The sequence below is a fragment of the Rhagoletis pomonella genome, unplaced genomic scaffold (assembly GCF_013731165.1).
Source record: "Rhagoletis pomonella isolate Grant_MI unplaced genomic scaffold, Rhpom_1.0 Rhpom_scaffold_00001, whole genome shotgun sequence".
Classification (NCBI taxonomy): domain Eukaryota; kingdom Metazoa; phylum Arthropoda; class Insecta; order Diptera; family Tephritidae; genus Rhagoletis; species Rhagoletis pomonella.
The window spans coordinates 34,080,957-34,093,635 of record NW_023458555.1 but is presented as its reverse complement, the minus strand read 5'-3'; the positions used below and the strand labels follow the sequence as shown (position 1 = coordinate 34,093,635).

At 32.8% G+C, this 12,679-nt stretch overlaps 1 protein-coding gene across 6 annotated transcripts in view; it reads right to left on the bottom strand.

The window, feature by feature from the left end:
• LOC118743133 (extended synaptotagmin-2-B) overlaps nucleotides 1–12,679 on the bottom strand; it is a 179,653-nt gene that overhangs the window by 13,976 nt on the left and 152,998 nt on the right. For all 6 annotated transcript variants that reach the window (XM_036475667.1, XM_036475658.1, XM_036475687.1 and 3 more), the window contains exons 3-7: nucleotides 7,679–8,150; nucleotides 5,780–5,821; nucleotides 5,160–5,711; nucleotides 4,902–5,072; nucleotides 4,003–4,088 (exon numbers count right to left, since the gene is read on the bottom strand). In XM_036475667.1, the coding sequence (XP_036331560.1) occupies nucleotides 4,003–4,088; nucleotides 4,902–5,072; nucleotides 5,160–5,711; nucleotides 5,780–5,821; nucleotides 7,679–8,150 (1,323 nt within the window). The remainder of the gene's footprint in view (nucleotides 1–4,002; nucleotides 4,089–4,901; nucleotides 5,073–5,159; nucleotides 5,712–5,779; nucleotides 5,822–7,678; nucleotides 8,151–12,679) is intronic.

The following is a 12,679-nucleotide window of genomic DNA, read 5'->3' as shown; positions in this document are numbered from 1 at the left end:
CATCGTTATCGACGGGATCGAACCCATAACATATAACCGGGGGTCGATGACGATGTTTTACCTGTAGTTATTGTTAAACAAACATTGAGTAACCGGCCCTTAATCTTGTTTCTAGGGAAATATTCTATACATTGACCTACAGGAAAGCTTTTGTATGCCTTGCGCTTATAAATAATCTAACAGCCTCATTGCGTACGTTGTAAATTGGCATTGTCTACTGCCGTGCTGAAATAAGTAAACGACGAAAATCGTCGAAAACTACGCAGTGCTACCACATGAAATGTTCGATACGATTCGACTCTCGAAAAACGACTTGCATTCGACACGACTCTCGCAATGAGGTTGTAAGTTGCCAAATGACCTGCAGAAAAATTGGTTCTACTTTTCTTTCGCCGTCTCATACCAGTAGATCTTGTCTTTTCTTGTGATAAAATCTAATATCTCGAGAATGAGAACAAATAGTGAAAATGACAATCTCATGTTAAATTCAAGGGTGAATTGCATTGCTTGTAATATGTATGGCGGTAGCTGAATTCACCAGTGTCTCAGTAGTGTGCGGTACTGGAGGATCCAGTGAACATTCGGGAATATTAGTCTCGCTGCATGAAAGAAAACATTCCTTTGAATTTCAAATTACTTTAAAAAATATAAGTTTTGAATTTTTTATTTATTTTTTGATAAAAATTTAAGCTGCTATTTTCGAAGGTCATTTGAATGGTGCCTATATAGTATATATATATGTGCCGCCGATTATTTCACAACTTAGGCTACGAACTGCTACCCCATCCAGCTTATTCAAACGACTTATCCCTCTATGACTATTTCCTGATTTCAATCTCGGTGATACATTATTTTGAAGGGGCCATCACTGAAAGAATTACCACTGCACTAACGGACTTAGGCATCGATCCGGGGCAATCGTAAACCTAATGCTGATATGCAGGGTACTGCGAGCGGAACTTGCTGGAACTTCGCTGACTAGATTTGTTGGTAGAGGAACGCTGCTGGGAGGTGTCCTGTCTCCTATTATGCGGGTATCAGCCCTAAATCCTTTGCTGATCCACATGGAGAGCGGTTGCCCTGATTATAAGTGGGAAATTTCCGCAAACATTGTGTGACGTAATGCAAGTGAATCGAACTAAGGTCGAGAATCGAACCAAATGGAATGGCTAAGGAGTCAATCCAAACAGACCTGGTAAAATGGCAGTTGGACAAACGACAGCTGCTCAGATTTTCTGAATCCATAAACTGGTTCAATGTGGAGTAGGGGTTTTTGAGATATCTGCGGTATCACAAACGGCCTGATTGTAGGCCTAAGGCCCCACCAGGTAGAAAATCTTTACTGTATCACATTGTATTACCTATGATTTTTACAAAGCTAGTTATTGCTCATACTTATGAAGCTTTGAATGTTGGGGCATGAAACAGGAAAAAAACATAATCTTAGAATAACAAATAACTTTAAAAATAAGCCAATAAAACTGTAAATAATTTGCTCTTAAAACAAGTAATTTAGTCAGACAAACAGCGCTTTTGAAACTCACATACATATGTACAGCGTGTTAGTATAGGAAACACTTTGAAAAAAAAAAACGCAACAACAAACTTAACACGAATAATGTGAACAAGAAAACAACAACAAAGGTCAACGAATAAAATTGTCAAACCTTCCCAAAAAATCATCATTTGGACTACCAGGAATATCTGAGTCCCATAAATTAAAGACGGCCTTGAGTTCCAAAGTGCCATCAGCGAAGGCAGGGGCCTACAAGAATAACGAAATTTGGTGCACGTAATTTACAGAGGCAATTGTTGTTCATAAATGGAAATTTGATGGCTAAATATGGTTTTGTTGTTAGTTTATTTGTAATGTTAAGTAATTTATTTCAGTAAAAGGTGAGCAATAAGTTCATTGACCTCGGAATAAACACAAAGTTGGCAGTCATGCAAAGACAAGTTGGGGGTAATTGAAGGTTGGAATGTAAGATAGTTTCAACTGTTGTGGTAGTATTCAAAACAAGGCCAAAAACAACAGTAATAAATAAAAATTACAAACATGAACAGCTGGGTAGCGCCTCAACTACAAAATCTGCCATCTACTCACGTTAATTACACGGTAAACGCCAAGTGTTTGTTGAGCAATTAGGAGATGGGGGGGATTCCTAATTCGTTTGATTATATTTATATGTATATAATTACTTGCTTATTGTTATTGTGTATTTAGGCATGTGCATGAATTGTTATAAATTTGGTGACTATTGTTAGAATGTTTATGAGGTTGAGTACAGGTATATATGTATGTATTATGAGTTTTAGGTGACTGCACTGATATTTATTAAAATTCATATTACATAATTTTAATTTTTGATTACATTTTAATTATTTTATATATATATTTTTTGTTTTTCATATATATTTCAAATTTATTATTTGTTGTACTTCATTTATTATTTTTTGTTTTATATCGTTTTTTAATTAATTTAATTTTATCGTTTTATTTTACATATTTTATTTGATTTTTTTATCATTATTGTGTTTTATCTTAATACTATTCTTCATTAACTTATTATTTTTATTTTGTATTTATTTATTACATTTTTTTGAGTTTTTGTTTTTTAAATTTATTTATTTTTTTTTGTATTTAATATTTTCAATTTTATTTTATTTTAGTTCATTTAATATTTAGCATTCTTTTATAATTTATTATTTGTATTATATCAGTTATTTTTTGTTTCTTATAGCTTTATCATTTGTATTCCCCTTTTTATTTAATTTAGCTTTACTTTTTTTGCTGTAATTTTGTTTTAATTTTTACAAAGTTATTTATTTTATTTTATAATTTTTGAATTTATTTTTTTTTCAGTTCAACTTATTGTTTTTCTGTACTTAATATTTTCAAATTTATTTTAGTTTATTTAATTTTAATGTGTTGTTTTAATGTGTTTTAGCTATTTTATGTTTTTTCTTTATTTTATGCTCATATAATTCATATAGTCATTCAATTTTGTATACATTTATTTTTATTTTATTTTACTTCATTTTATTATTTTATTTGATATTAATACATTTTTTATTTAATATTTTAATTTAATTTTTTATTTTATTTAGTTTCTGTTTTTAATCCATTTAATTTTTAAATTTTATCTTTCATTTGATTTAACTTTGCTTTATTTATTTTTTTGCCTAACTTAATTTTTTATATTACATAATACTATATTTTGTTTCATTTTAACTGGCTTTAGCTATTTAATATGTTTTTGTTTTGTTTCATTTCATAAAAATTTTTATGTAAGTTTAATTTATCTTATATTATTTTTTCTTATTTTTTATTTGTCTTGTGTTTTAGGGTGTTGCATTGATTTTTTTAATTTCTTATTACATATTGTTAATGTTTAATTTCATTTTATTTTTAATATCCGGCGTATATTTATTATTATTTTATTTTATTAAATTTATTTATTATTGTTTAATTATTATTACTTTTTTGTGAAATTAAAATTTTAAAATCTATTTGATTTTGTTTAATTTTAATTTAGTTAGCTCCTTTTATTGTCTTTGTATTTTTATCTCGTGTTATTTATTCAACTTTAATTTATTTGATTAGTTTTTATAAAAATTGATTTGATTTAATGTTTTGTTTTTTTAATCCATTTAATTTTTATATTTTAATTTAATTTTAATTTCTTTTCTTTTTTTTTAATCTATTTAATTTTTAGTATTTTATTTTATTTTATTTTATTTTATTTTATTTTATTTTATTTTATTTTATTTTATTTTCTTTTGTTTTATATTGTCTTACTACTTTTCAACTCAGTTTTTTACTTTTATTTAGCTTTTGATTTACTTAATTTAGTTATATTATACTTATTTATATTTTTTTAATCCATTTAATTTTTTATATTTTATTTAACTTTGATTTCTTAATCTGTTTTTTACTTCATTTAATATTTTTTTTATTTTATTTGAATTTGATTTTTTTGTATTCTATCTTAAGAAACTTACCTGCCCAATTTCTCATCATCACCGCTGTTGTCCATATCGAGTACCGTTATGTCAACACTTTGACCCAGTTCAACAAATATCTTAGCCTTTTTTGTGAAGGTTTACGTATTTGTTGTGTTTAGTAGTAAGTTTTGAAAAATTTTGAAGAATTTTTCGTGTAATTCGTTTGGTTTTTTTTTAATGCAAAGTAAAAAACCAAAAACAAAACAAAACAAAAAAGAAATTAGTATCAGGAAAATGGGACAATAAATAGTACGTACGTAAATAAAGGAGCTTGCAGGGAATAGTTCGAGAGTTTGCAAAAAAATAACACAAAACAGCAATTCGTGCGAAAAAATTGTAGTATTTCAAAAAAAATTTTCAAAAAATAGCGGTGGGACATGCAAATCGTGAAAATCCAAAAAATTTGCAGAATATGCTATTTCAGTGATTTTGAGGATTGGGATGTGCTTTGGATAACAAAATAACAAATTTTATTGCAGAATATATTTTTTTAACTAATGTTTTTCATGTCTAGTATCGAAAAAATATTTTTGCCGTTTTAGTTACATAGAAGTTTAGTAAAACAACATATTTGGAAAATATTTTTATGTTATTTCAAAAATTTTAATATATATTTTTTATAACTTTATATGCTATGAAAGTATTTGAATCCGAATCAGTGAGTTTTCTAGGTTCGAAAAACGAGATAAACCCAATATAAACTCTAAAAAAAAAAATCATTAAAACTTTGGACATTAAAAAAAAAATAAAAAGTTCGTAGAAATTAAATTTTCATATATGTATTCTCTGTCTTTACTATTAATCCCTTCATTTTTTTATAAACAAATTGTTAGTACAAACTTTTTTTATAAAAAAACGAAGCAAAAACTTTAACGGCATCCCAAATTAAAACTTACCTCGCACCAGTAGTCCCACTTGGGATTCACATTATTCTCAATAATTTGTGTTTTAAATTCCTGCGCGCCCACATTGATCACCGCATAAGGATCGGATTTGCCCTTACCCAGAACACCGATATCCTTTTTCATGAGATCTTTAGCCTCAACGACGTGTATACGCAAAATGCCCTGCATAGAAAAGAAGAAACAAAAAATTATTTACCATTTCTACTATCACTGCAACACCGGACGGGCGCCTCTACCCCCCTACCCTACCTCCGGTTCTGGCATCTTCAAGCTGATCGCTGGCACCTCATTACTCAATGTGATCGGCAGTTTATTTGGTAGCACCATTACCGCACCAATTTGCTCCACAATAATCCTGCGCAGTAAATCACTCAAACCCGGCATATCCATAAAATCAATAACCCCAACCAAATTGAAATCGATATTCGGATTATTCAAGAAGAAAATCTGCAAACCGCCCACCAGTGGCATGGAACGTATGAGTGGCTTCATAACCACTCGCACCCAGCCGTGTATTTGGAAGTCCTTAATGCCGCCCTTCATGCTGCCCAAATAGAAGTTGATGTCACAATCACTGGCATAAAATAGATCCAAATCCATAATGATCTCATTACGATCGACATTTTTATCGTAGATCTTTACCCCGCCAATGCGTGGCGGTATTGTGCCGAGTATCATGCGATCGAAACGGAAGCCATTCATTTTGTAGTTGGCTAGAGCGAGTGCAACATTCGGTTCGATTGTCTCTTTGACGAGTTTGCGCGCGTAGTGATTGGCATTGGGCCACACTTGTTTGAGGATCTGCCGAAAGAAGTGAGGGTTTATGTAGAGAATAATTTGCTTCATATTTTGATGGAGTGGTGACTTACCTTGTTGACCCATTCACAACGCTCCACATCGGGAAAATAGACCTGAAAGAAAAATAGAACCACAACATAAGCCAGTTCAGACTATACTAAGAACCGCTGAGGAGTGGGGCAGAATGCTAGACAGATATGCATTGGCTCGTTTTTATTATCGAAATATCCCAGAAACCAGTGTACAAAACTGGCAACAGAGATGGGAGAGTTGGGTAAAAGGACGTCTGAATCTAGCTAGAAAAAGTACGCGTTTTTATTATCAAAGACTTTCCGTCCGCAACACGAATGAAAAAAAACGCTTAAGAGCAGCTAAAACCGGAGAAATGCCAACGACGAAATAGCCGGTAAAATGAAGAAGTTGAGGACAATCAAAAGGCTAAGACGCAGCAGCGCCGAATACTCAACCGTTTTACCGCCGACGTAACAATATTTTCCGGCAGCCTGTGCTGAGCAGATTTGAACGATTAAAAAGGTCTGGCCTTTTAAATGAATGCACTACCGGGAGATCGTCTACAACAACCACGTAGGGAACGGTTGGTATCCGGCCAGGAGAGTATAACTATCGAAGAGGGATCGTAGACGAAAAGGGTCGATCGAGGGACAAGTTTTCGCATTGGACTCTTCCGTTCATATGCGCAATAGAGCTGCCTCACAGATAAAATAGGATATACTTAGGGAAGAGGGGGCCTTGTTCATGGATTGTAATCTCTGCTTTTGTTTTACTATACGCACTAAACGTAAGAACTTCTCGCGATTCCTGAGACACACGACGGGACAGTGGCAGAGATAATGTTCGATGCTCTTCACCTCTCCCTAGTTTCTGTAACTGGGACAAAAATCATTGGTGGGGTATCCTAACCTTTCTCCGTGTGTGCCCATCAGGCAGTGTCCGGTGATTACCCTAACTACTAATCTGAGAGACGAGTGGTCCAGCCGAGTGACAGCTATGGATCGCTTTACATCAATCTTTAGCCAAATTTCCTCGATGAGTTCGGCCTTTAGTCTGTGTTTGCTGGAGGTTAGAGACAAGCCCAAATTTTAAGCAGAATAGACTACAGATATACCCATCGATATACTTGTTGGGACCCATACAACAGTCAAGGAGCATTTTGACGCCAGCAGATGCCTAAATTAAGTTTTTTGCTCTGTATCCTCTTTGATGAGCAAAGCTAAGTGGTTTAGTCTGGCTCTGACCTGGATATTCATTTAGTTCTTAATGAACTTTTCACCTAATTTGAGAGAAACGCTATTGAGTGACCTCTAGACAGTAGAAAGTTAAAAAAAAATGCCTTAAATATGTCTCAACTATTTATGTGGCATGTGGCTTACCGATCAATGGCAACAGATGAATGATCAACCGTCTTCATTTAATAGGAAGAATTTTGTGATCTGAATTACTTTTATTGCCTAAGTAGGTAAAATCTAAAAACAGTAAATACTTAAGGGCTCTACAGGGTTTTCGACAGCCCTTTGGCACTCCCTATTGAAGAAACGCACAATATGTAGAAAAAGAAGCTGCTACTAGGAGCCTTTTAGAAGGTCTTCGAATCTGTTAATCACACGGTTTAACTTGGTCTGAAAGCAGTTCGTCCAGCGGTAGTTCTGTGTTATGTTCTCACTGATTTTGAGTGTCAAAGTAGGAATATTTCGTGGTGCCCCACTAATACCGCTTAAGGCAGCCCGTTGTAGCTGCTTAGCTTATGTATATTTCTCTAGCGAACTCCACCAGGAATTACTTTCGAGCGATAGAACCCTCCCGTACCAATAGATCCTCTGCAGCAGTAAAAGGGAACGGTTGCCTTCCTCAATGCTTAGATTCCACGACAACTTTACCCTGTCAGACCTCCAATCGAGCGAAAGAGCTGCCTTATAAGGTGGATTTTTTAAACAAATATCTTTGTTACTCACCCACGCTGGCAGTTCATCGATGCGTGCCAGTATGACATCCTTCTCGGAGGCCATTGCTGACGCTTTGGCAATGTTTCGTTTGTATTCGGTGGTTTTGCGGAATTGATCGCGCGTCACGGAAAGGATTACCGGCGCTATCAGCCACGCAACACTCCAGCCCATATAGCCAACCAAGTAAATAGAACCAACGACGGCGACCTTCTTGAAAACCGTATAGATCAACGAGAAGATGCCATCGCTGCTGCTGGAAGTAGCGACGACAGCATTTTCGGGATTTACTTCTTTGCTTGCGGCAGCCATTTCACTCTCATCGGGTGGTGGTGTTGCGGGAGGAGTGGTGAATTCGGCTAGTGGTACACTCGGGATGGGAACGTTGGGATCGGGTTCTGCCGTTGCCGCGGACGTTACAGGTTGCTGTTGGGCAGTGGTGGTGGCGGTGGCCTCCTGGGCTTCGGGGATTTCTTCAACGGTGCTAAAGATAGGAAGAGAAGGGAAGAAAAAAGAGGAAGTTGAGTAATTTTATTATGCTTCAATTATATTTTTTTTTTGTTTTGTAGCAAAAAAAAATTAACTACAAACGCTAGCATTGTGCTTTTTAAGTGCGATTAGCGGTTTTTAACTTTATTTCGTCACTATAACTTATTGTTTTTTATATAAAAAATAATAAATAATAAAGCTGCACCTAAGCTGCCACGCTATGCCGTTTTTTTTTTGTTTTCTTGAGTTGTTGTCGTCAACTGCCTCAGCGTGGCTTGGGAACGTTTTAGAATTCTACGAAAATCACGTTCGCGGTGAGTCACTGAATTTTTTACTCAAGATCACACTAATGACTGATTGTGATTTGAGTAAACCTTCAACTGGCCAACCGACCGACTGAACAGCTGACTGACTGACTGAATAATTTACTGATGGTGCCTGCGGGTTGGTTGGCGGCCAGCTGCTGTTGCCTATGGAATTGTGTGGCGTTGATTAGAAGTCGTTAGCTGTGCGGCGTTGAAAATATATTTCATTTATTTTTATGTGTGTATATAAGTACATACACATGTATGCACAAATATACATGTGCATAATATAAATAATTCCGTATATATGGTGAATTTTTATATATATACAGAGGTATGTGTATAGGCTCTAAGGAAAGCTTCTTGAGTGGTGGAGCTTTCAAGAATTTATTTTTACGCAAAATAATAAAAACACAGATGTTATTCGCCCAAACAAGCAAGCATCCCACATACACACGTACATATTTGTATAAATGAAAGGAAAAATAAAGAAAAATATATTATTGGGATAAATTAGCACTTAAACGAAGAAAAATTCAAAATGAGTAGATATCTATGAACAATAGGGTTGTCCAAAAAAGTAAATCGGAATTTAAATGCTATCACTCCCTAGGATTGGTCTATACCGAAAAAATATACGCCCGTTTTTTTTTTTATTTTGAAATCAAAAAATATTTAGAGGTCGCTCAAAGTTGTTCATGTATTTTATATAAGACAAAAAAAAGAATTTTGCGTAGAAGCAGTGCTGGATACTTGAAAATCAGTGACTTCCGGGCGGAAAACTGTGTTTCTCTTTCAGAAGGTTTTCAATAATAATACCCAATTGTTTATTTAAAATTTTTTTAATATTAACTATTTTTTATGGAATGGGGACCTATAAAAAATCGTTAGTATAAACAATTGGAAGTCTCCTGAAAAGAGTTTCTGATCGAAAAATAAATATTGTTCGGTATAGAATAATCCTAGGGGGTGAAAGCATTAAAAGTCCGACTTTACTTTTTTCACATGCATTTTTTGGATCACCCTAATGTACAATGCATCGGCCGCTGTGGTGTAGTGGTAAGCAGTGCGCGCTTTCACTCATCAGCATCTGGGTTCAAGCCCTGGTCAAAGCAACATCGCATAAAATATAGAAAAAGGTTTTTCTTAACAGCGGTCGTCCCTCGGCAGGCAATGGCAAACCTCCGTGAGTATTTCTGCCATGAAAAACAGCTTCTCATAAAAATACAATCGCCGTTCGGAGTCGGCGTAAAACTGTAGGTCCCTCCGCTTTGTGTGACAACATCAAGGCGCACACCACACGTCGGAGGAGAAGCTCGGCCAGACACTAACATATGTGTAAGCGCCAATCTATTATTATTATTATTAATGTACAATGCATGTATTTACTATATAAATATGTATGTACATAGGCTCATGTGTTTTCTGAGTTTTGTTGATGATGTCATCTCCAAACGTCTGGTCCAACATAAACGACCGTACTTAGGGAATGTGATGGTAAACATTACTAAACACAGAGGAATTTAAGCGGAGATAAGAAACGCACACAACGTAAAAACTTTATTAGCGGATTTAAAGTGCATATGATAAGTATACTTACATATCTTAAATTTGTTTGTATAAAAAATAAAAAAATTTCTAAAGTTTCTCTTTACATATGAAAAAGTAGAGTATTTCCCATCTTAAAGATTAAAGTTGTAACCAAAGGTTTATTTTTAAAATCCCAACGGCTTACAGACATTAATATCTCAAAAACAAAAAAAGTATATATATATACTTTTGAATACTTTGCGTAAAAGTAAAAGTTTATAAGCTAAACCTTGGACTTTTTTCTAGTTGGAATTTTTATGTGAAAAAAGTATTAAAATTATTATATTATTTTTTTTAAATTTTAATTTTTAAAGGTTTTATAGCGAACTTGATATTTGCATTCGCTGCAGCAATGTATGTAAAATAAAATGAACAAATGAAGTAGGAATATTAAGATAAAAATTATATTTTAGCACATGGCCAATGAGCCAAATTGCAATCAAATTGGAAATTTATTTAAATACTTTAAATACTAACATTCCATTAATTCAAGTTGGATTTTTCCTTATAAACAGGTGGCAACCCTTTTACATATGGTTTAAAAATAAGGCCTTTTTAAAACCATTTCGATTGATACCCATATTGTAATAACTCATTTAACTTATTATAAAATTTCAGTTTAAATTTTAACACTTTAAAAATATTCTTAATTCTCAAACTAATAATTCTTAATACTCTTTCGTTTGATACGCATATTTTAATATATGATTTAACTTGTGTATAATTAAATTTAATTTAATTTTTAAAACAGGTGGCAACCCTTTTCCCTCGCCACCCATATTTTAACATTTCATATTTTAACATTTCATAAAACGTGTGTATAATTTAATATTTCATATATGTAACCGGTGTGTAATTAATTTAAATTTGGATTTTGAAATACGCGGCAATCCTCTTTAAAAGACAGCTGCGAACTTTCTCTTTGATGTGTCGGGCCGTTTGACACCCATATTTTAAAACTTCTTTCAACTGGTATAGAATTTAATACAATTTTACTTTTCCAACAGGTGGCAACCCTCTTTAAAATGTAGCTAAGAACTTTCTCTCTGCCGAAAGGAATATTTCAAACTTTTTTAACAGAAAAAAAATTGGAAGGGATTCACTTAACTTATGAACTTAATTCAATTTCATTTTTAAACAGATGGCAACACTCTTCGAAAATATTTTCCAAAAAAAGCTGTAAATCATTAAATATGTTAACCACTAAACGTATTAATTAAATTAAATTTGAGTTTTCAAAATATTTTCGAAATATGTAAAGTTAAATACACCGTGCGAAACTAGGGGTAAATTATAGTAAAACTGCGTAATTAGTTTTTCTCTCTGATGTCAGGATTTTTTTTTGTAAAGGACTTGAAATTTAAAAAAATATGATTATTTCAAAAAATTATTTAAAATTATTTATCAATGCAATTTAGGAAAACAATAAGGGTATCATATAAAAGAAAAAATTCTTAAGAATTATAACAGGATAAATTTTTTGGTGCATACGGACGAATGGGTATGGAAAATGTCCTTTACAAATTTTGTCTTTAAATATCCTTGAAAATTTGAAAATTTTTATTTTTCAAAAAATTATTATTTGAGTACTAATATACACACGACCTTATCATCGTAAGATAAAATTTATTAAAAGCGCATTTTCAATATCTATTCGTCCTTGTAAACCAAAAATCTTTATTGTTTTTGAATTCTACAGAATTTTCTTTTTCATTTGGTACCCATATAATTATTCTACTTTGCATTGATTTTTTAAATAATTTTTTGAATTAATCATATCTTTAAAATTTCAAAGTCCTTTGAAAAAAAATCCTGGTGTCAGAGTGAAAAACCAAATACGCAGTTTTTCTATATTTGGCCCATAGTTTCGTGAGTATATCGATTTTTCGTGTGTTGAAATTTTTTTGTTTTTGTCGCATAGTGATTTATGTAAATTCCTATATGTACATACATATGTATATACACATGTATTTTCTGACATCGTATAATCTGTACGTTTGAAGGAAGACCTTTGCATTGATATTCCAACCGAGTAAAGGTTAAATATAAAAATACATTTTGGTGGCAATGCCTCTGGAGGGATTTTGTTAAAAATAACATTTTCTACATACACACATTTACATGCGTTGAAGTTCAGGCAAGTTATCTTGATTATGCTCAAGAAATTATTCTCTTATTCATTTTTATTGCTTTCACAAATGTTTTGCCGGTTTTTTGTGAGTATAAATAATTGCTTGTTCGTAGTTTTTTTTCGGCGGAAAATTGCCTGAATAAATTGCTAAGGAAAGCAATGAAAAAGTGGAATACATATGTACATATATTTTCATGTACGTATGTATATTTAAAACTGAATCAACTTAAGTGAAATTGTAACGAAAGTAATTTTTCATGTGCAGCAATTTGATACAAATAATCGTAAAATGCCAATGTTTACATACATTTATTTGTGTGTGGCTAAAACAAAAGCGCCTAACAGCCAGCCGGCAAATTTCACCAGCACAAGCGCTAATGTTGGGAGTGGGGTGCGGATACTTATGTTTACCTGTATTTTGAAATATTTATATAAAACCATACGAAGGTGGTATAATTTTGTGTATATGTACATACTTGTATATAAATACTTTTATTT